Source organism: Ammospiza caudacuta, chromosome 3, assembly GCF_027887145.1.
Source record: "Ammospiza caudacuta isolate bAmmCau1 chromosome 3, bAmmCau1.pri, whole genome shotgun sequence".
In the NCBI taxonomy this organism is placed as follows: domain Eukaryota; kingdom Metazoa; phylum Chordata; class Aves; order Passeriformes; family Passerellidae; genus Ammospiza; species Ammospiza caudacuta.
The window spans coordinates 105,715,156-105,740,818 of NC_080595.1; the positions used below are offsets into that span (position 1 = coordinate 105,715,156).

At 36.9% G+C, this 25,663-nt stretch overlaps 1 protein-coding gene across 1 annotated transcript in view; it reads right to left on the minus strand.

The window, feature by feature from the left end:
• Window positions 1-25,663, minus strand: part of LOC131555478 (ephrin type-A receptor 7) — a 141,557-nt gene that overhangs the window by 90,371 nt on the left and 25,523 nt on the right. The window contains exons 2-3 of the mRNA XM_058801516.1: window positions 8,643-8,798; window positions 7,441-7,776 (exon numbers count right to left, since the gene is read on the minus strand). Of these exons, the coding sequence (XP_058657499.1) occupies window positions 7,441-7,776; window positions 8,643-8,798 (492 nt within the window). The remainder of the gene's footprint in view (window positions 1-7,440; window positions 7,777-8,642; window positions 8,799-25,663) is intronic.

Here is a 25,663-nt window from a genome sequence, read left to right on the forward strand (position 1 = left end):
AACAAATAAACAACACTGAGTTCAGAGTTCCTACTGATGATGTCCTGCACTTATATATCCTAATCCAGTTACCATAGCCACAGCTCACAGGAAGCAGTAAAAGGAAGATCTGGGGATGTTGTTCTGCTGTGAAAATCAAAGGTCTGTGAAGTTGTACATTCTTCACACATAAGTTAATTAGCTGCTCTAGAATGTGTATCACCAAGTATAAATATATCAAGTGATTTCTTCTCTTTGTAGTGCAGCTATCCTGGAAGACTTTGACACTAGCTGGGTTGTCACAGAACTATGTATTAAAGTTCCCAAAAAGTATAAAAAAGTGCAAAGAGTTTCTAAACTGTTGAAAAGAACTTGTTGATATGAGAAAAAAATAACTATGGATGAAGGGAAAGAAGAAGGGATTTTTGAGGGTTTAAAAATTCACCCAGCAGGTGTCACAAGTAGAGCTCTTTAATCTTAAAAACCTTTTAAAGATTGGTCATAGGCAGTGTGATATTAATACTTGCTTTTTCAGATCAGGGTTAATTTTTCATCACTGTTTTTATGAACTGGTTTAACTCATAAATATTGAGAAGATAGCTGGTCCATGTTTTTAAAAGAAAAAAAGGGCTTCTAGTCCTTTGTGTGACATCAGTAAAGTAATCCCTCCTTTCCACAGCAAAATTGTACTTTATGTTGCTCATTTTCTTCCTCAAGTACACAGTTTTTTATTGTGCAGCTGGTGAAATTATTCTTGAGTGGTGTACATTAGAGCATGGTGACATAACCTGCTTTTTCAATAGCTCAGTGCACAGGAAAGTCAATAGCCCTGCGGCTGTCATGCTTCTCTGAGCAGGTTGCCACCAAACATTCAACATACATAGCTTAATCAGACCATTTCTAATTTGGAGCTCTGCTTCTGTGAAGCTGAAGCTTTACTTTATCTTTGTGTAGCTACACTACAGTGTGCTTCCCATTCTTTTCACATCTAACTACTGTAAAATTCACATAAACCTTATAGAAAAAAATTAGTTTCTTAGCAAAAATAATTACATCTCTTCCAAAAAAGCTTTTATAATAGAGCTGAACAGGCAAGATTTCTGATATCCATTTAAAAAAACCCAAAAAACCCCAGAAGCAAACAAAATACCAAAACAACAATAACATATTTTTAGTAAGCTATACAAAAAATTCCAATTACATTCAGTCACAAACTGATGTGGAAAAACCTGACATAATCAGACTCAAAATGTGATATGAAGTTAAAGCTTCCTTTCAGGATGACAGAGAGCCCATTGCTTTTGTTCCTGTGTGTTCTGATAGAGCATAAGGTTCAAATCCTGCTCCTATTGAAGTCAATGACAAAGCTTCCATTGACTTCAGTGGTGCAGGATCAGACCCTAAGCAACACAGCTAGCATCTGCTTGCTTTTTATCTCTCTTATCTTTCAGTAAAAAATATTGGAACAAATTAGGACTAAATGATAGAAAAAAATTAATATAAATTAATTTTCTTATAAAATGCACTGCTTGTCATTGCAAATTTTTTGTGACTATACATGTTCTGTGTATGTATAAAAGGTATTATCAAAACTCCCAAATATATGTGCCATACCATATTATATCCTAGACACATGTTTCCTTCTTTGTGAAACTCCTGAAGAAAAATCTTTTAATAATCTAGTAATAATGCCCCAAACTTGCAATTCTGTAGTATCTCTATAACCTTGTGGATGTCACAATATTAAATATGACCTGATACAATCAGTGAATGAACAAACTGCTTTCCTTGATCTGATGGCATTTGCTATACAGAGACTGGATTCTTATCAAGTTTTTATCCATCAGTTTAATTCAGGTATAAACTCAGTTATCGCCTCCTGTAAAAAAATCTGTGATATTAGTTCTGGGTAATGTGATTGCAGATCAATAGGCAGTCTTAGCTCCACAAAAATAACCTCATCCATTCTTTTAATGTACTGAAAAGACATCTAAAAAGGTAAAAGAATAATAACTGTCATATGCAACTAATTTCTACTTTTTTTTTCCCTTTTTAGTTGATGACCATGAAATGCAGAACACTTACACTGCTATGCTTTCTGCCTACTGGTCTAGGAAAAATTTTTAAAATATTAAAATATATTTTAAATATTATTAAGAAAAAGCACAGACATCCATACAGCTCCCATTAAAAAAATAAGCAAAAAGGTAACCCAAATGCAGTCATCATCACATATATGTTTCTAAAAACCTCAGTTTAATGAAAGCACTTAGTGAATATTACATTCCAAAAGTGACTTTTTGTAAAATAATTCCCACAGCTCAAAAAGTGAAACACTTTTGGTAAAAAAAAAAAAAAAATTATTTTTTATAATCTGAATTCTTTTTACATGAGGAATTGCTTTTAAAAAAAATATATACTGATGTTGTAGCCATATTAATGTGTGAAAAAACAGTTGGACGTTAGGAGATGAAGCATAGCTCGAAAAGTAAAGTCATTAGCAGGAAATAGCCAAGGGAACCTACAGCTAAACAAAGTCCACTGAAATGGGAAAACACTGAAGAAATGTTAAGTTGAACACTGAAGCTATTTGTAATAAGCTGCCATGTAGCACCAGAAGTGAACATTGGATGGAAGATGCATATGAAGGCAGATTAAAACAACTTGGTGGCACTATGGGAAGAAAGCAAAACGGCCTGGTGAAAGGAGGGAAGCGAGAATAGGACTTGAACACTGAGGTCACAGCGACTGGGAAAGCTGCAGCATCAATCCTCTCGGCTGCTGCCTCTGCTGGGGGACAGCTCATCGCTGAAGAAAAGCCAGGCTGAAGTGAGACTGACAGGAACAGGAAACAAGTAGATGGTCAGTAGTGCAGAGACTATGAAAGAAGAGACTTTAAAAAATGAGTAGGGATAACTGAGAGCTGGGAAAAAGAGTAAAGAAACAAAGAAAATAAAAATTATAAGCAGCAAGAATGAAAGGACAATGTAACATGAGAGAAAGTGAAATGTCTCTCTTGTTTAGAGAGACTTCAGAATTAGCTAAGAAAGGCAGAACCCATCCCACAGATTTGCATTTATGCATTCAGCCATTTCTTCTTGTCATGTAAATCAACGGTGCTGCTGATAATAGTCATGATTTTATAGCATGCAATATTTTTTCAGTTCAAGTTGCTGGGTTAATGCCAACTTGACAAATTCAGCTTCCTTTTTTTGTAACTGTGAAATTTGGAATCTGCTTTTTTTGTAGGAAAAGGTCTTAAAACTGAACTCTAAGATGTAAAAATGGAATAGCAGCAAATCAACATATACAAAGGAAATTGTTACTAAAAACCAATATTTTTCAAGAGTAAGCCTTGATTATGGAACTGGATCAGGGGTTTTTAACCACTTGAAGTGGTCAGCATTAAGTGCATGTGAAGGCACAGCATGACCTAAGAGTGCTATGGGGCACCCTTTTCTTGCTGTGAAGAAGCAGCAAGCATTAACAAGGGCTCCCTGCCCAAGAGCAATGAGTACATTTAGGGACAGTTATTGGCATTACATTTTAACTTCTGTTTGTCTTAGTTAGTTACAGTAATAAGGCATGATGAGAGTCCCCTTGGATGTGATTTTTTTTCTTTTCAATGACTATAAAGGCAATTTAAACTGGCTCAGGACACATACTTATATTTTCTCAAACCCTGATAAATTTTGGTATTCATTCAAAATAACCTAAGTTTTATCAAGGCCAGGGAAGGTTGGGTGTATATAACTCCTTTCCAGAGATGAGGCCATTGTTAATTCAGAAAGATCCTAGAGGAAAGGATGCAGAAAGACAGTTTTAAAAACACACTATCTTTGCAAAAATGTCAAAAGAAAAATTATAAAATTATTATTGAAGCGTATTTTGTAAAATGAAAATGCATGAACGCCAAAATAGAACAAATATTCATCTGCAGTGAAACCTACTCAATTTCACCTTTTGGGTGTTGTATGGAAAAAATGTAAAATTTGGTAAGGAATTTGATGGATCCAAAGGAACTACCAGTGCAACTGAAAGGGGAATATCTTATCAGGGAAGTGGTCAATTTTATCTTTGGTAAAATCCCATTCTTCCAAAGATAGGGCTTGTCAGCTGTTCTCCAGGTGCAGCTCTTTATTTGTTTATTGTAACTAGAGTTTATTCACATTCAAGTCTGAATTCTACAAGGATGCAGGGGTTCCCATAGATCAGCTTGCAGTACTGGGATGACATCCTGTATTCTTTATATGGTGTGGGATAGGCAAGATATGAAACAAGATGGTTTACTCCTAGGGGACTTTGTGTACTGAATCTTGTCAAAAAAAAAGAAAACAAAGCAAAACCAAAAGCCTCATGGTTCTTGGCTGAAGCATAAAAATAAGCTGCATGACAATTGATAGCCTAGTCACAAAGTCTTTTTAAAACAAGGAATGAACAGCAATGTGTCATATGTGTATATATATAAATATATATATAAGTGATGTGAAATGATACCTACCCACTTGCAGTCATTTTATTGTATTATTTTCACAAATATAAATAGGTTTTTATCCACCACCTGGCTCTTTTATGTGGCATGCTCTCTTTGTCTCATCAGAAGCTTGTTATATGTGGGCGAAGAAACACTGAATGTATTCTATAACCCCATTCTTTTATCAATAATTTCCTGTTATCATTACACAATGATTTGAATTTTGGGACTATGGACACAAAGGAGCAATTCAATTAAACCAAAACTACAAAGAGAAAATCTCATTGCAATCCTCTGTGCAACTGGTGAACCCAGTAATTATATATAGCCACCTATTGTGTTAGCATAATAACATGTGAAGAAGGTTTAGTTAGACACATTTACACACATAAAAAGCAATATGGGCACAGAAAAAAGTCAGTTTTTCCAGAAGTATAGAACAGTCACACAGGAACAAATGAGAACTGCATGAATCCTAGTTTACTTGGCTATAAATAAATCCAACATTTTCTTTCTCTCTATAGTAAAATAAAAGAGAAACACAGAAGCATAACAGTTTCCTTTGAGCAACCACTCTCTTTCTGTTCAATTATAGTCATCAATCTGTTCCACCTAAAATATTTTCCTCCTTGAGAAACCAAAGAAATCAGTATTAGGATCCAAAACATGCTGTTGCAAAAATAATGTAGAGGAGGTCTTTTGCTAAATGCATTTGTTCTGAACGTCTGTATTTTCTTTAACACAAATTTTGTGATTCTGTGAAAAAAAAAAAGCTGCATTAATGTGGCACTTCTAATCAGAAAATCTTGAAAAGCTTCGTAAGGAAAAATGAAGGTTACCTTCCTTTTACAGAGAAAACTGCAATAAAAAGAGCTCAAAGCCATTTTTTTCTTCCAAAATCTGTCCTCCATGTATATTCCATTTAGGTGCCAAATTGGAAGCCTCTAAATCTTTACATTCAGAAGTGCTAAACAGGCAAAGCTTCAGTCATACCCTTTCTCTAAACAGTGTCCAATCTGGTCTGTGTGTAATCCCACAGGAAACTAGAGAGTAGGGAAGGAACAGTCAGATCTCCCACCTCATGGTCTTACAAAGCTTGTCTAGGATGTTGAAGATTTTTGATTACATCTTTAGTAAAGTCTAGATGCTGCCTCTAATATATATGCAAGCTATAGTTTCACTAACATCTCTGGGCTGGATGTGAGGATCATTTAATAAAATCACACAGCTTGTGTTACATTTAAGATAGACCAGGATAACCATATTATAGCTTCAGGCCTAATAAAAACCTTCTAAATCCTTGACTATGGCAACACAAAATGATGAACAATAATGAGCTGTCCTGGAGAAAACACAACAAACTTTTGATAAAGGCTTTTTCATCTCATTGAGATGTGGTACTAGCCACTAAATTGCACTGGTTCTTCCTTTACCCTGTGTGCCACTGAACCATCAAAGCACATAAAGTGAAGCCAATTTGATTCAGCTAAATAGGAAAAAGTCCAAATCCTCTTCTTCATATGATAGTTCTGTACAGTCATCTAGAGAGCAGAACACTGTCCACCTGTGCATGTTTGGAGAATTATTTAGAAGATGAAAAATCATGGTGCCAAAACGATATCATCTGTGGTACAAAAATAGTCTCAGAGTAAGTTTTCTGTGCTGAAAATCTCATCATAAACTTCAAGAACTGAATGAACACAGAGACCAATCCTTTCAGCCACAAAGATGGCTCCAAAATAATGTAAAACGTGCTCTTGGAATCCATAAAAGCACTATAGGGAGATTAAACACTCCAGCCTAACATCAACAACCATATCAACTATCCTAAATTTGGGGGGAAGGAAGGAAGGTTTTGAACTAAATCTCTTGTCCCTTATTTTTTTTTGAGATTATTATCTTTAAAGTACAAAATAATTACAGTTTTTCTTGTTTGTTTATCCTGTTTGGTGAGTTTGTTCTTAGTTCAAAACATTACTTTAGGGGATCATTTCTACTGCACTAAAAAAAACAAACCCATGATTCGCAGTCATTGAAATTTCCTCCAAGACATAAGTATGAAGTATCCTTTAAAATATTAGTCAGCTGTTCTTACAGGAAGAATCACATTCGTTATTCACTTTATATTTTCTTTTACCATGAAAAGTAATAGCAAAAATACTATTTAATATTTCTTTAAAAGCCAGATCTTGCAAATAATATTTTGTTTAAGACTGTTAAAATTACAAAAGGTTAGCTTTACTATCCTCCCTTTAGGAACACAGCATACTATTGTCTGTAATTTTATCAAAAAGCAACTGGCCAGTTCAGAAACCTAAATCTGAGAATTCTTTTTTTTTTTTTTTTGTTCAGCTGCAGACAACTAAAGCTCTTTTTTTCCCTGGGGTGATATGCTGGTTTGATTTTATTTCCCCTGACATTTCACCTGTCAGATTATGATAAATAGAAGAAACAAAGAATAATCAGCACATTGTCATTGCATCTCATAATCAAATATCTGGAAATATAAGATAAATCAGAAATATTGTCCTGAGGGCAAACATTAACACTGAAAACACCATCAGAAATCCAAATCATCTTCCAGTGACCTAGAAGTCCCATACATGTTTTAAAAATTCAAAAAGGAAGTCTGCATAGAACTCTCACATGTATTTTTTTATCTTCAAATACTAGGGAATTAACTATAATGAAGTGAGAACAAAATAAAAAAAAAAAAAGTTCCTAAGTTTAGAAACTCTATTTTATAAAAAAAGCTGCACATCTTCTTTAAGTCTTCTGTGAATGCTTTCTGAAAGCAATCCTGAGGCCAAGAAACAGGACAGGTTATCCTAAAATAGTACAAGCTCAAATTAAATAGCTGGCAAGGCGAAAAGATTAATGAGCCAGAGCACACTAAACATGCTCCTGATTTACTGCACCTATAGTTTGCATGTTCCAAATTTCTCTCAGCCTCACAGTGCTGAGATTCGTAAGTGATGAAAGCTTACCTGCTTGGCCGGTGGTAATACTGACAGCTGCAAAAAGCCTCTGGGAACGGCTCAAGTCAGAAACCCCATTCACAGCTTCGACTTCAAACGTGTAGTTAGCGTGAGCTAGCAGGTCCATGACAGTGACATAGTTATCTACTAATCCAGTTTGCTGGGGCATATATCCAATGTTACTCCCACAGGGAACACACTCGCCCTGCTCCCAGCTGCACCTCTTGCACAAGATGCGGTAGGTCACATCGCTTCTTCCCCCGTTGTCAGCGGGAGGACTCCACTCCAAACTCACGGTCGTCTGGTTGATATTGAAAATTAGGTTCTGTGGTGCAGATGGAGGTCCTACATAATACACAAAGAAGTCCAGGGTAATTACACAAAACCACAGCGGGACACACAGGTAGCATTTTAATTACTGAGACAGAAAACACTTGAATCATTTTCCTTCACATAAACATTTCATTATTTTCAGTACAGGCTATATAAAAGCATTCTTGAACTCATTTGATAAGAGCTTTATATATTTTCCATTAAGACATCAGAATAACAACTGTCTATATTTACTGCAACTGATTTTTAGCTGTTTCTCTTCTACATAATTAAAAGGAATAGTTAATATACTTTAAAAGTTCTCTTTTACAGGTTTTCCACATATGGGGTTTGTTCATCTCTTCTAAACATGCTGCACAAGCTGCATCTAATCTTTTGTTATCAGCTCTGATATGATTTACAGAGATATTTAGTGATAATCTGAATTTAGGAGACTCCCACTGTTTGAACAACCAATCTGTGTCAGCCAATCTATTTGCAGTTAGAAGGTTAAATCAGATCCAATTACAGTTCAATCAAAGTGCAGCTCCACAGAGGCTACTTTTCATTTTTCACATTACTAATTTTGGTATTATATCACATAATGCATATTGTCTGCAACAATTTAGGGAGAACTGGGCCTGTATTATATCTATTACAGTGAGTTATGCACATATGCAACATGCAATGTTTTCCAAAGCTGTACCAAGCAAACTTGAAAATTATATTTATGCTGATTCTGTACTCACTGTCAACGCTTTTTCTGCCTTTCAGTTTCTTTCACCATTGCAAATGTACTTTTCAAACCCAGGAAAAGCCAGACAAAACTACTCGCTGCAAGTGGCTGCACCTGGTTGGTTAAGCAACGTCCTTTACTATTAAATTCATGACTCACTCACTTGTGCATGCGACATATGGTGGATCAGAAGGTGCTCTGTAATAGCTATCTTCACAGTCGCATCTGGAAGATCCTTCCTTGTCAGAGAAGCTGTGAGTGGGGCAGCGGGAGCACTGCAGATCTTGTGAGGAGGATTTGTAGAACCCACGGCCACAAGCTAAAGCAGAACAAAACAAATTAAGATTTCGATTTGCAGGGACTTCTATCCTGTTTTTTTTTTTTGCTTCTGTCACATGAGGTACACATTTCTGTAAACACCTAAACTGCCCACTCTGTTATGTTGGCTCAAGCAAGATAAGCTCACAATTTCTTTTTCTTCAGATGATGCTGTTAATGATTTTGTGGCAATTTTATGAATTCAAGTATATACTATATGTATCACAACAGCTAGCAGTACAATTTTTTAAAACAGAGGGCCACATAAATACAAGAAGGATCTGTTTTTCACCAAAGAAAAGTACAATAATGTTGTGAAATATCTGGGGGCCTGCAATAGGCCTAAACAAAAGGAAAACACTCTAGAGATCTGCTGCAAGCCCACTGAAGCGTTTACATTATCTGAACTAGTTGTTTTGGAGCAAAATTTATTCTTCCCTGATTTCAGAAATCCAAAGAATCTGTAATCCACCAGAAATCCCTGATCCTGAGGAAAGAACGAGGCATGAACTTTTGCTTAAAAGACGACTCTGGTAAGAACATTAAGAAAGAGGAAGAAAGCAAACAGCACAAACTTCGCAATTGGTTTTCCCAGTTTCACAGAAGGACACAAGTAGGTTGAAATTAACTTATTAAAACTTTCAAGAAAAAGACAAAAGGAAGACAACAGGAAAAACAAGAGAACTTCTTGCTTTGGTTTGTTCACTGTGAACCCAAAAAATGTGTTGTGTTACAACGCTGATGTTTAGAAATACTTCTTGCAGCTACTGCCACAGTTCCCAAAGCAGAAACACACATGAAACACATCAGCTATTAGACTTGCAAGCAGAGCACTGCAACCTAGACAGACAACTTAAGAATGTAAAAACTATGAGAACTGTAAGGAATGAGGAAGAGAGAAGTGGGGATCCAACAACACTAAAACTAAAAACAGATTAAGACTCAGTTTCAACACCAAGGTTACAGGCAAACTTACAAACACTGTCAACATGCAAAACAAAACACAAAAGTCCTCCAGAACCTTCTCATAAGGCAGAAGTATTTTCAACCAGACTATTTAACTCTTTTTTTTTTTTTTTTTCCTTCCAACCCTAACAGACAGTCTAACCTTCTTAAGCTATCGCCTGTATGCAAAGGAAAGGGACAGAGGGTGAAACTTTGTACTGGGTATCAAAATATTAAATCTAGTTAAATAGTCATTCTGTATTCAGAGGGAGAGAATTTACTTTGGTTACATTCATATTTGCTTGGATATTTTCTCAGAACAGAAATGCAAAGTATCAAAAGACACTGATATTTAGAACAGTTATTTCAGTTGTCTGGTACTGCAGTGATGGAAAGAGCATGAAAACAATGAACTTTATCCAAAGCTCGCTAAGTCAATGAGGAGTACCTTTGACTTTAATAGCCTTTGGACTGGACCCATAGTGTTGCTAAAGCAACATGAGTCATATTAGTCTGATTAATTTTATGCAACAGAGAAAAAAAATAAATGCAGCAATAATTAAGACAACAGATAAAAGCTGGTGAATTATGTAAATCAACAATGGATAACAACAGTAGGACATTCGGACTGTCTATTAGTCTATCAATATACTAAGCTTTTTAAGAAAAATATGCTTAAAATAGCTATAACATTTACAGTTTGTTGTGCTAAAAAACAGCCCAGTGGATGGAAGCTAAATTATTTGGCAGAACCAATTAGCATGCAAAGCTTGTAGCCTTTGATTTTGACAAAGGGGCACAAGTTTGCATTAGAAGAAAATCTAGTCCTGTATGTAAAATGTGCTATAGCTTGATTTTGCCACAGGAGCTGTTATATATGCTCTTTAGAAAAGACAACAAAAAGAATTTTAGAGAAGCACTTTAGATAAACATGACCTGTGAATTCAACAGGCATGTGGCAAATTCAACTCAAAATTATCCTTTTTTAGCTTCATCCAAGGTTGTTTCAGAATTTTCTGACCGAAGCGCACAAAAGCTGAACAGATTTGTATACACGTACCTTAAGAAATGCATTTAAACTTCTGTCCACTCTTTTAGTACTTGCAATAGAAATGTAGCTAAAATTACCACATAATAGTTTCCTGCCTTTCTTAAATTGTCATGTTCCTCTTACACCAAACAAAACACTGGACAAATACCCCGGAACTTCCAACATGTAGTCCTCTGCAAAGCAAAGAGCAACTTAAAAGGCAAAGTTCCCTACTGTGTTTCCAGTCTGTCCTTCTCAGCAGGGAACATTACACAGCAAAGATGCAGAGAGTAAAATAAAGATTTTAGACAGAAATAAAAAAATGTAAACAGAAGACTCCTTTTCACTTTTGGGTTTGGTTTTTTGTTGTTTTTTTTTTGTTGTTGTTTGTTTGTTTTTTGCTGATGACTTGATCAAGACATTTATATGCTTAGTCACTCACTATTTAAAGTAAGTGTGCATTTCATTTCTTGTTAGAGTTCAAAGGATCTGAGTGTCTGTGGCTAGTTTACATGACTGAAAGCCAATTATTGTCCCACACAGCATAACACAGGCAGCAGGTTCAGGCATTCATATCATGCTACCATTCCATCAGCTTTTTGTCTACTAAGAGGCTTGTGACCACTTTTAATAGCACTCCTTTAACTTATAAATCTTAGAGATATAAGGGGCAGAATATTCTAGAACTGAATTTTTTAACAGTATGAAAACAGAACTTTTAAATAGGATTTTTAAAAACTTTGTAGTTCTTCAGAAAGGAGGACATGCAGGACTGTACACTCCCATCTTTCTTCATAAAATTAAATTTCTCACCTTTTTTTTCAGGCTAACAGTAGAATACTTCTATTGCTTAAAACCTGGTGGCCTACGGGTCCTTATCTGTTCTTAACACATACCATTGTCCTTGCAAAGAAAATTACAACTGAAAACTCTCCTAACATGATGTTGCACAGACCACTTATGAAGGTGTGAGAACCTGCCAGTCAGCTACACAGATAACAGATGGGAAAGAATAATTCAAAAATACTGGTTTGATTGTTTTTTCCATTCCCTTTTTTTTTCCTTCCTTGCCAAATTGCAATGGTGGATTTTTTTTTTTAATTTTATGAGTAATTTAGATAGATTGTTTTGCTCTACACTATTTTAGTTCTACATATTTTGATTCAATTTAGTTCTTCATGTAATATTTTTAAGATTACAGGGACAGGTGGTATAAAATCCCCACTGCTGCTACCTCCATAAGGAACACTAAAAATCTTAATTGCAAAAAACCAAAAACAAACACAGTAGCCAAACAACACTCAGAGCTCTGTACATGCAAATCTAAAGGTGATAAATACAGCTACTCTTTCACAAAAGTATCTCATGGCAAAGCTTCAGGCAACTCAAATGACATTTGATCACACATCTATTTTAATATTTCATTTCATTAGTACAGAAAAGCACTCATTAGCTGCACTTCTTCCCTATAAAGGGAGCCTAAATTTTAAGTCAAGGCACAGAACTCAAGCAATGACAGAAGATATGCAGGGGGATATAACTGGTCAGATGGCACTCTGATGCTGTAGTTTTAATCCTCATCATTGCTGATCTGATTAAAATGTGCACTCATTTGGTGTTCCTCAAGGAAGTTAAGATCCAGCAGTAGTTTTGCAACAGAAGGGCTTCTGGGGTATGACAAATGGCAGTACAGGGGTGGGGAGAAAGGCGAGAAAGGCAGCACAAAATACAACTCTCTTCCATTCACTCTGTTGTGTCATTTAAGGCTGCTAATTTATTAGAACAGCTCTTCCCAGATGAAGCTCCTATTTTGTTCCAACAGCTGCTCCAAAGTCTTACATGTTACTGACAGCACAGAGACACAGAATAGCACCTACCTGCCTGGCCTCAACCAGCTTAAAACAACACAATTTGGTTTTCTTTCCTTATATACTACAAAATCAACAATAAATACAGAAGAAAGTGTTGTTTCAGTCAAGGCACAATTCTTTGCTTCATATCTCAGCCTCAAAACTTTTTGGGACTGTCCATCACTGACCCTCCCAGGGCTGACCAGCTCCATGGACTTGTTCACTTATCTGCAATAGCCATGGCTGCTCCTCAGGGCAAATTTTCTCAACTCCTCCATGAAACTGAGATTTTTCTTGTTGGGAAGCTGGCAGAATTTCAGTGTGAACTACAAAGACAATATGAACAAAATCTTTCACACAACAGAGCTTTCCTGGAGTTGGGGTTTGAGACTGAGGAAGCCCTAGATAAAGCAGTACACTATACTATGAAAGACCCTCCAGAAAATCATACCAGCAGTCTTTCTGGGCTTGGACTAAGTTGCTTTCTTCTGGCACATCCAGTAGCACTCAGCCATAACAAGGATGTATGGTGACAGTGGGGGCCGGCACGGCTGAGGCATCAGGGCGCAGTGCCCACTTGGAAACGTGCTCAGCATATGCTGAAGCCAGGGCATTTGCAAACATTTTTAGCCAGTATATTTGGGATCCCTTAAGAGGCTACACAAATACTGTAAAGAATGGAATTTTGCAAAGCCAAAACTAAATACTGAGGAATTAACACACTCTAACAAGAACTATGATGCCATATCTGCGGCATAAGCTGCCGACTGCACCTAATGGAGAAAAATAGCAGCTTCTCTGCTGTGAGCTCATCACATGCTTTAGTGGCCTGCTAGAGATCAAATAATGTATATGTTTCTTTTCACATGTATAAAAAAAAGTCCAAGGACCTCTGGAGAAGGGAATGAAAGCAGATGTAGATGGCAACAAACAGCAGTCTGGAGTCCCACTTGTGTGATGGAAGAAAGGAAAACAAGGATGTGTTAAGTACTATTCATTTTTATGTAGCCTTCTCACTGTAAAACACTATGAGATTCATTTTGTGTCTAGGATAGCTAGGGAACTTAAACTGGGAGCAATGATGGAAATATGGCGAGGGATATGAGTGACATATGTAACAATTACTGTTTATATAAACAAAGGAGAAAGAATAAACAGTTATAGGGCACTGACACATTAATCAAGCAAATTATTTGCTACTACAATAAACAATTTTTTAAAAACCTCCATTTTTCAAAGTGTAAGGCTTCCAGGTGGTATATTAGCTCAAGACTTAAAGGCCCCACAATTGTTTCAGCATGTCAGACACTTGATTGAACATGGCTTTTGATAATTAACTTTTGAGTTTATATGAAAATAATTAAAGAGGTGAATGCACTAATTACTGTTTAATCCCATTATAAAAAAGTAGACTGGTGTAAGAGGATAAGAATAAAGACGGCATACTGTGCTAGCAGAGCAAGAGAGCTTGTCTGTTTACTCTGGTTTGTACACCATTCCCTGAGTTTGCCATCACTAGTAAGCCTTGGTGGTGTGACAGTTTTATGCAAGCTAAGATGAAACTAATGTTTAAAAAACAACATTTTTCAGAGCCAGTGTCAAAGGATGACAAAGGAGTAATCACAGATTTTCAACAACATCAGTATTACCTATGAACTTGGGGTACCAGGCTGGTCCCACTGAGAACCCTGGGAGATTGACTGCCCATCTTGGAAGGGCTCAGGTTTTCCCCTGAGTCCTTTTCTCTCCTCACTTGAATAAGTTGACTATAACTGATCCTATGCACTGCATTTTTTCCTACAAGCAGTGAGTAGAATTTGTTTAATATCTGTGTGGGCATGACTTGCCATTTTTATGATTTGTTTCCATTATCTTAATCAACTCCCTACCTTTCTACCTTCTCCAAGCCTGAGAAAATTAAAGAGAATTCAGCTAACCCTCTTTTCACAGAAATTATGTATACACAAAGAGTGCATGCAGATGTTTCCTGGATGAAGTTACGCAGCTGCAAAGACTTTATTAATTATAAAATGCAAAATTGATTGTTCTGTAATTGAAACTCTCTGGGGCTCAGATACATTTGAAAATTAACATACATATATGTATGGCCAGGACATAGATGGATGCTGTTAGATTATTTATTACAGATGGATAGTTTAGCTAATGCAGGAAAAAAAAAAAAAAAAAGAACTGGTCTTTCTCCACTGGAGCTTTCAAATATTTGCTTCATAATAATGTCTATGGTTCCATAACTCAGGACTAAAAGCACAGCTTGCAGAAACAGTACTCCCACTGCTAGTGTTGCTGACCTCATCTACGATGGACAGGTCTAGAATCTTTATTTTAATCCTATTGACAGTGCCTCAGTGGGAGTAATTATAACAGTAAGCCACAAATCCAGACCTCCTGTCACTGATATATTAGGGTTTTTCACAACCAAAATGAGCAGCAGACAAGGATAAAAAGCAACATGGGGTAGTGATTATAGAAAGATTTGTCAACGCCCTTCTGTATTAACCTGCTACAAACACATGACAATTTGGCATGGGAGACATTAGAAATGCAAAAGGTTTAACCTTTCACAGTGTCAAGAAAAAAAAAAAATTAAAACATTTTGGGGGCATTGTTCTCTTGTGGGACACTTGGCTGGCAGATCACATTGGCCAAAGGCACTTTGTAGCTGAAGTCTCTAAAAAGTTTAGATAAACTGAAAGCAAACCATATAAAACAAGTCCCAACTGCAGATTTCAATGTGAAATATTAGACACAAGAAATCTAGTAACAAAAAGAGACTTCATAACCTCTGATCCCCTTTTCCAATAATTTGTGTATGTTCCAGTCACGGCTATGTTTGAAACTGTAAATTACTTTTATGGTGAGAGATGGCATCTGTTATGCCTTCTCTGGCACCTAATATATATTGTTTTATAAGGAGCTTAGACTACAGTATTTTGTCTAACTACTATGCAGTGCTAAATGCCTAACTGAAAAAGAAGTTTATTTTAGCTTGATTTTTAAACTGCAATAACATCTAAAGATTATTCATGTTTCAACTAAGGAACTATGTGGTATGTTTTATTCAGAGTAAACTCAGGACTTTTAACGATGCCTAAGCTATAGTGTGAATGACATATCTAAATGGGGTTGTCCCAAGGCCGCATACCATCATTCACTGAATGTTTGTTGTTACCTGTCAGGAATCTCTCAGACCTCATATTCTCCAAGCCTATGATGCTCTTGTTTTCCAAAATCCTGCTAATGTCTTTTGAGAGATGCTCACATACTGCTGGTCACAAACACAGAGATCCAGAAAGAGAATGCTTGCTAGGTAATAGTAACTTGCTCTGATTTTTCCACTGAATGAAGTGAAAGCTTCACCTCTCTGTAAATCTGCTTTGAAAAAAACGAAAACCAAACAAAACAGAGCCCTAAAAGTAAGCCTGACAGCATACGTGTCTTTTTAACTTATCTAGCTGCAAAGAAACATAGGCACCAAGCAGTACTCTGCTGTTTTCCTGGCTAATTTATAGACAAGGACAAGGTAATCAGATTGAAGAACATATCCTACAAATCAAAGAATACCAATGTCACTATACTGTTACAGCAAAATTACTTTGAATCTAATCATTCCGAATCAGCACATAAAAGACCACATCAAAATGGCAATTAAAGACACGCTATAATATTCTGAGGAGAATTAATTAACTGGGTGAGTTAAAAGTTGTGCATTGAGGCTATGACATAATGTTTCTCTAAATTCTCACTATACAAGGATAAGGCATGTGCCTCTCATTAACTTTCCTGGAAACGACAAATATAAAGCCACCATGAAAATTGGGGGAAATGAACATGTGAGAGATACAAATACACTAAAAAAGCAGAGGTATGTAACTCTGTTACTCTGCTACAGAGTTCAAAACTGAAAGGTGGGTTAGAAAATTAAAGAAGAAGAGATATTATGGGTTTCCTGTTCATTCTTTTCCTATTTCTCCCCTTTTGTGCAACCATGCCCTTCCCTCAAGATTATGTTTGCAAGGTGCTTGAGTAGCTTCTGCTCAGAGTTGAGTGACAGCTCAACTCATTAGCCAGTTTGGCAGCAAAGGCTCCACACTTTGCAGGACGTGGTATAGGTTCATCACAAAAAAAAAGAACACATGCCTACATGCCTGAAATATTGTCAGCAGTATAAATTTTATCTGTCTTCCACAGAAGGTTCTCAACCAGTCAGAAAATTAAGGATAAAGATGCAGATAGCTTCTGCATATTTATGTTTTGGTTATTGTTCCTTCCTCTTATATTAAAATGGTAATATTCAGTTAAAAATTTTTGAAATTTTTACTAAAAAAAGAATCTGTTAAAACTATAGTGACTAAGAATTCAGCAAATCTAAAACTACAAACCATGTAGCTTGTATGTTAGCTTTATGTAGTTTGTATGTAAGCTTTATTTTGTTATCATAGCTTTATGTTGTGAAAGCTATGATGGTCTGATAGGAAATTTGTATGATTATCTAACAGCAGAATAACACATCTCTGGATGAATCAGCAGACAACAGAGAACTGCTGTAACAAAAAGAAATTGGCTGTGCAAACTTGGATGTAAGCTTATTTTCTACACAGATAAACAAAAAAATCATGCTAAACTTGTCACATTCTTGTAATGATTTTTTGGTTGGGTTTTTGTTTTTGTTTTGGCTTTTTTGTTTTGTTTGGTTTTGTTTTTTATTGATATAAAACTCAACTCAAACAGCTGAAATAAAATAAAATAAAAACAAAACCAAAAAAACAAAACAAAACAAAACAAAAAAAAAAAAAAAAAAAAAACAAAAAAAAACCACCCACCCCAACCCAGTGGTGATGATGAAATTAATACAATAGATTGTTTTCATGAGATTTTTCTTTAACTTTTTGCTTCCCTATCCTAGGACATAGTTCAAACAATGAAGCCTGTACAATATTGCCACCTAAATAATAAAAAGCTCACTGAGTTCATCAGGGACTTTTGACAGGGGAAATTCTGTGACTAAACTCCTCTGATTTCACACAGGTTCTGTACAGTCCCGTCTGCCCATACACAAATTAACATTTCGAGGTGTCCAATGCACACTTGGGATTTGGTAGGTTTCCTGTTGTTTTGTAAAGAGAATGAAAAACATCAAAACAGTAATGAAAAAATTTGATTTTGGGAAGGGGAGGGGCAAGTGTTTGGGGTTTGCTTGTTTTCTAAATAAAAATACAGTAAAATCTGATCACTGACAAATAATTTGGAAAATAATTTTTAAATAATTTTAAAACAAGTCTTTGAATTTCAAGCCAACAAGATTTCCATTGTATTCTGGGTCTTCTTACCTGACTTTCCAATGTAGCAAAGGCCTTTGGATTTAACAAGAAAATCTTTAACCTCTATTACTGTGTTCAATCCTGGGTCCCTGACTACAAGAACACTGAGGTGCTGAAGCAAGTCCAGAGAAAAGCAACAGGGTCAGGTTGCACAAGTCTTTTAAGAAGAAGCTGAGGGAACCACAGCTGTTCACCCTGGAGAAAAGCAGGTTCAGGGAAGATCTTATCACTCTCTACAACTGCCCAAAAGAGGTTATATGGAGGTGTGGGTCAGCCTCTTCTCCTAAATAACAATCAACAGAACAAGAGGAAATGTCCTCAAGGTGTGCTAGAGGAGGTTCAATTTGGCTGTAAGAAAAAATTTCTTCTCTGGGCTGCAAGTATAGGAATTGACAGCCCAAGAAAGGAGTTGAGTCATTGTCCCCAGAGGTATTTAAAAGATATGTAGATGTGGCACTCATGAACATGGTTAAGTGGTAGATTTGGCTGTGTTGTGGTTCCTGTTAGAGATGATGCTCTCAAGGGTCTTTTCCAACCTAAATAATTATATCATTCCTAGATATTAAAGGTAAAAATGTACAGTGGGATGCAAAAGTACTGAGTACTAGGTAGAACTGGGATTTTTTTCACTCTCTTATTGATTTTTTTAAGAAACTCCATTATTTTAGAATCTTTTAGCCTCATTACCCCAAATCAAACAAACAAAGAGAGACGGACACACTCTAAATAGCAACCTTATTACACAGCACCACTCCAGCACAACTATGATATGACAACCTTTTATACAGAGCAGTGAACATGTCCCCTGACATGAGCATCTCTAATGCCTCATGAGCCCCACAAAGGCTCTCACTTCCCTTGCCAAATGAACACCCGTACTCTTGCCAGCACAGCTGTCAGACTCTTCTAATCAGAGTCTCTCCGTGTTTTTTTCACCAAACCTTACAAAAATTGTTTGCAAATATCTGAAAAGCCCTCTCACTCCCTGGCTACCCCTATTCTTCATTCCTGTGAGCAGCACTGAGAAACCTCTAGGAGAAGCAAGATGAACTGATGAAGGGAAGATGCAATGAAAGCTTTACTGACAGTTTCTTCTAAACTGCCACCAGAGGTATAACAGAAAGAGGGGTAAGTTTTGGTCTATCATTGAAATATGTCAGCAATTACATCTGCCACTCAAGGAGATCTAAGTGTGCAGCATCAAGGTTTACAATTCACCTTTCATCCTTTGGAGCTGTTTCTCAATGGACAGGTGTGGTGGCTGCAGAGGACAGATGGCTTATGCTGTCCCAGGAACTGCAGATGCCTGCAGGTGGGTATTTCTCAGGCTGTCTAAGACTGGATCTGGCCCTTTTCAATCTTCCAGGAGAATCCATATCTTGACCTGCCTGCCTGACCCCATCCATGGACAGCTATGGGTGGGACAGCGTTGGCTCAAGCCAGGTGGAGGATACTAGGCCAAGTGTTCCTTACCAGGATGCCAGGAAGTTCACCTAACACTTGCCTCTAAAAGCCTGAACACTCAGGTAGTCTGTTTTGCTCAAATGCTCAACACTGATGTCCACAATACAATGCAGACACACCTATGCTGACAAAGGAGTTCCCCAACAGCAACCTACTTCTGCAAAAAATAAAAATTTATTATATGGGCAAGATAATTAATATGTCACTAAAGCCTTATGTATAAAGCCCTGTGACATTCTACTGTAAAACTAACTTTTATGCTGTTTTATTGGTTCCTCAATCCAGTTTACAGCCATTAAGTGTCTGTGAAGTCACTAACACAGGGGAAAAGGGCCGCAAAATGGAGCAGAAAGTGGAAAAGGAGTAGAAACACTCCTTACAGCAACAATGTTTAATCAATGCATTAATAAAATGCAAAGGTAGTAAAAATATAACCTGAGTAGCTTCTTGTACTTCTGTGGAGACGACAGCAATAAGCTTAATCATTCTATCTTCATGCCAGACTCCATCTTCACACAGATGATTCCCTCCAAAAATCCCAAAAATCCTGCCCTACAACTCTCCAGATACAAATAAAATCTAAGCGTTTCCTATGAAAACCTCGGATAATCTGAAATCTTTTCATGAAATAATTTTGGGATTAATGAAATAATGAAGGTCTTTTTGTGGAGTCTCAGATCTCTCTCAGATCCCATGGTTCAAGGATAAATTTCTCTGTAAAGCAAGTGTTGCAAATGAATCTGTTCTGTTTCTTCCTGAAGCTTTGAGACAGTCAACTTGTTGTGGATGTTTAATTTAATTTAGCTGTAATGGTGCTTAATAATTGGCTGGCAAGAAATAAATCTGGAGGGCTTTCTTGTGAAATAGAATAGAAGCAGGCATCTCTATAAGCTTTCCAATTGAAATGAAGTTAAAATAACTTAATAACACATTTTTGTTTCCTTTGGACAATGACCTACTATTACCACTCCAGGCCTCAATCCAGAAAAATTTTTCACAGGTTTCTGTAACACATTCCTCAAGGCCATCATTATACAGCAGTCAAATCCAACCAAACAAAAGACCAACTTCTAAGAACCCACAAGAGAGAAATTACTCCACTTCAGCACAACAGTGCTATAGAATCTAAAAATAACTTTACTTGCATATCCTGGTCTCAGATATTTCTACATCTAATGCTGATTGTCCTACTTACTCAGAAAAAAGTATGCTCATGCCCTTGAATCCATTGTGGTGCTTTTGAAGGAACTTTAATGCAAAAAAGAAACTGTTCTCCACAGTTCCATTTGGTTTGGAATGGGAAAAAACAGAAATGCTGCCAGAAAGGAAACAAAAAATACACTCTGATTTCTTTAAGAAAGAATTCCCATCCAGGTTCACAGAAGACAATAAGAAAATTATCAGTGCATAGACTGGAAATTTAACTGTCTTTGTAAGAATTTAACTATAATCCTTTAAAATAAAAATGGATTTAACCTCCTTATCTAAAGATTAGAGTGTCAGTTTATTAAGGGATTACAAACACACAACTCCCCTTTAATGAAAAAAATACAAAGGAAAAGCATTACTATAGTAATTCACTGACATGAAACTGAACTGGAACAAAACATGAAGAAACTTCTGCGTTTCAGTAAGCATGTGGTAAGAAAAGCATTGCTAATTCTGACAGATTTATCTGTACTAGTTTTTATGATAAAACTCCTTGGATTCACACAATGCTTTAATTCCAAATAGTACAACATGAGTTGTGATACTGTGAAATGAAGTTGTCTTTACTAATTGCATACTCTGAACAGAAGTGTGTCTTATAGCAGAGAGCGTATCAAATCTGCCTGGCTGATCCTTATGATTTGAAAATGTCACTTTCTACTAAGCACAGAGAAAACAGGGAGGGGCAACAAAGTCGCTCAAAGATAGCAGCCATCCAAAAGATAAAGAACACGCTGAGGAAAAGCAGACAACAGATTGCAGAGACAGAACAATCACAGATGGAGGCCAGGTGGGTGGGTCAAACAATTTTTTTTATAAAAGGTTTATTTTCATATTTAAACAGTACCCCGTTGTGTAAATGTTCGGCAAAGAACTGATAAGAAAATGGATTTGTAAGTGCGTTTGAACAAACAACATGTCTTACAGTCAAGAGGGGCTTAGTCGTATATAATTAAGGGATAATGTGCATGGCTGAAGAGTGTATGATACTGCAAGTGATTAAACACCACTGCAAAACAAAGGAGTTAGATATTCAAGGAAGCTTTATGGAACCAGCACGACGCAATCTCAAAACATGAACTTTATTTTTGTTAAAGAACAAGAGGATATTTATCTAACCAGACAAAAGATTTTTTCACTGAAAATGCTGTGCACTTCCAAGCTGCTCCTGCCCAGTAAGCAAGCTAACTGAGATTATCACACATTCTGTTTCAGTCTATGCTACTATTACATTTAATCCTTTAAAACCCCTAACAGATCAGCTCTGTGCACATGCAAGGCCCAGGTTCTCTGGAATTGTGCAATCATAGTTCTCTGCAAATTTCCAAAAACTTACTGGCATTAGTCAGCTGAGTAATTACATACCCTGAGGGCTTGAACCAAGCCCACTGAAGTAATAGGTGTCTTGGACAATGGATGACCTGAATCATGCAATAAAGACAGGGCAGACAAGGAAGATCATAGGTCCACTGTGACCACTGGTATTTCATAGCAAAGACTGCAGTATAGACACATGAACAATCTCCATTGCATCTGTCCAGCTGTCAGGTATATTTTCATGGATACCAACATTCTAAAACATTTACTAAACTTTTAAGGGTTTGGAAACACGGAATTTCTATTTTTAGGATTTCTTTATAATATTTTTTTATATTTGTGTCTTGGGTTTCAACTTTTGAAAACAAAAAAGGAATAGAAAGAATGCCAATATAACACTAATGCATCCACATTTACATTTTGGTCTGGATGCAGAGTGCACTTTTGAAGGGATTTCCCAGTCATCCGTGTTTACTGTGTTTTGGTTCCCACCACATAATCTCAGAGCAAGTGAACAGGCTTGTTTTCAGAGGAAATTAACCAGAAGATGTGCTCCAAGAGTGAAACTTATGTGTTCCAACTGCAATTGCATCAGATTAGACCTACAACAAAAAACACCTTCCTGAAAATTATTTAGTGTGAACATCAAGTCCTCAGGACAAACTGTTTTGCTCTATGTTCACTCCAATTGCTCTATTCTCCTTGTTAGTGACACCATCACGAGTGGTAAACATGAATTCTTTATTTAGATAAGCTTTAGTTGTTGGCTTTGATTGACAAATCACTACTTAAAATATCTAATAGATGTAGAGGTGACTCAGCATCCTAATTGTGAACAATTTGCTTCTCAAATGATTTTTTTGTGCAAGTAATTCTTCAAATATCTCTGACGTTTGTTAGAAGGACTAATGTCTAGAAGTTGGTTCTTCAGTGCTCAAGGAACTGTACAATTCCTTGAAAACAGAGCAAGACACTGAAAGAAAAATAATGAAGGAAGCAAGTTGTTATAGTCATGAACAGAAAGAAAACAGAAATATAAAACAAAAGCTAGTTTATGTAAGTGAGGGGGACAAAAAGCAAATTTTTATGAAGTTCAATAACAGGCAAGGAGGCCCAGTTCATTCTCACCTAATGTGTTTGCAACCTCCCAGTACAAACTGTCCATGTTACAGAAGTGCCCTCAGAGCACATGGCAAAACTCAGTTTTCCACTAAAGGTGGAATTTGGGGTTTTTAATTAGGCAGCTCTATTCAAAAATCATTCATTCATTCATTTTCAAAAGGATGGACTGCCAAGTAAGAAATAAAACATATCTCACCAAGGCGTGAAAGTCATGGCAATGGCCCAGGGGACAGCAGATACTGCCACTGATAAAAAGCATTCCCTGGTATCTCCCTGGCCTCTAGTGCATTTCCATCTTCATTTCTGCTACACTACCCTAAAACATACTGGCTCCCTAGTGTTGCTCTCATTCTTCCCCAGTCTTGCAATTTTCTGCATTAAATATTTCGTGGCTTTTTCTGAATGATAAAACATACAAGTTAACTTTAATTGAAGTTAATTTAATAAGAATAACAAAGATGGAACAAATTCAGGGACTAGGGTGGCTGTAGAGGTCCACTAGAAACCAAGGAACAGGGCTGAGCAAGGGGAAACAAAACAGGCATGCATTCCTCATGAGGGGTGCTCAGTTCCTCCCCTTCCCAACTTTTTCTAATCACACAGCCAGCCACATTTCCATTACACAGCCCCCCTCCTTATCACCAGCAAGCACACCAGTCCAGCAGACCCACTGATCTCAAATGGGTCTCCTCTGAGACAGTGACAGGAAAGCTACACAAAGGAAAAAGGTTGGCCAATTCTGACACTGGATTTAAATACAAAGTCAGACTGGGACCTGGGTATCCTGAGTCTGCCCTGAGGGCTTCTGCAGGAAAAAAAGGGCTGTTGGAAGGGAAAAATCAACAGAAACTGCAGCAATGTGATAGAGTGTGGATATTTTTAGAGAAGTTGTCCCTTGATCTCTACTGCCCAGCTGACAACAGGCCACAGATTAAACCTTTGGGATGTGATTTCTCCCAAGATTTTACAACTCTAAATTTCAGTATGTGCTTACACATGTGATGTGCAGTCAGTTCTCACTATAGTCTATGGAGACCCAGGACTCACTGCCCAGTTGCCAAAGACTATCCTGCCAGGTCCTCAAGCCAATGGTCCAAAAGAATATGGGTCTTTTGTGACTCCTGTATCACATCTGCCAACCTACATACTGCACACTGACCCCAATTCAAACAACACCAGACAATGTTTACATACCCAACCCAAGCCTCTTGCAAATGATCAGTGGAACTGCTCTCCAGGCAGCAGCTTCAAATAAATCCTTCTCTTGCTTACCTGTTCTGGCATGCCAACATAAAGCATCCAGTCACTGGAATTACCAGTAATCCTCAAATGGCCCTCAGCTTCATAGCCTCATAAAACATCTCCTGTTTCCATATGCATCTAGCCTCCTATCAGGCTGGGTAGCGATGAGAAATTAGAACAGTGGATTGTCCAAAATTCTTTAATAATAGCTGGATCCACCTAGATCCATACACAAAGTATTACAGAGCTTTTTATATCCTTTCACACAAAATCTTGGTGACTGAGCTGAAATGAGTAATGTATGCCTACAGGGAATGAGATATCAAGCTGAGGTTGGCATATTTGAGCTTTTGAGCAAAGAACTGGTGTACTGTAACTAGTACTCTAAATTCAAAATAAAATACTGGTGCAGTCACGTTGTTTATGACTGTATTAGGCTATTAGGACATTTATGTGGATGGTGATGAAAACTAATTTGCTATGAATACAAATGCTAGCTGGCAATTTCCTGCACTCCAGCAGCAGTACAGATAGGACACACATTTGAAGAATCTTAATTTGTGGGCATGTGTGTACACATGTGCATGCCTCATGATCCTTCATATTTAAGACATACAACCCTCTCTACCGCCCTATCATTCAGCCAAAGATGAATGGCATGAGTAGCAAATAGAACCAAAGAACAAGAAAACACACTCAGTTATTAGTGACTTCAGAAGGTTGCACTGTTAGACTTTATCAAGTACACATTTGTTAGGAAGAAAAATGAAAAAACCTCTCTATTTTTCTTTACATGTCTCATCATTCTTTCTTTGGAACAAATTAACCTATGACATCACTGAAATAGCAGATGCAGAAGCCATTTATTAGGCTTTTTGCCAATATATGCATAAAGCTACAATTATTAATTATGGACTTCTCTGAGGGATCTCGGAATCCCTGAAAACATGCTACTTCCTGCACTACAAAGTGTGCCAATCCCTTTGCTAGCCACTAATTCTCATGTTGAATTAATAAAGCACCTCTGTGCACTTTTGTGCCCTTTTGGTTTCCATGTCCTATAAGGCCCATAAGTGCTTGAAACTCTAGTCTGCATTAAAGCCACAGCTTTTAAGACATGTTATAATTACTGGGAATTTTGTGAAAACAAAATGTCATTCAGAATAAGGAGTTATAAGATGCAAAAGGGAATGCAAAGCTTGCTGGAATCTGTTTCAAATGCAGTGAGAGGTTTAACTGTGTATGCCAACACATTTGATGTAAGAATGACTTTACTGGACATATTTGCAAGAATGAGCCCAAATGTATATCAGCACTGCAGGAATACTGGTTTTCAACCAGTAACATT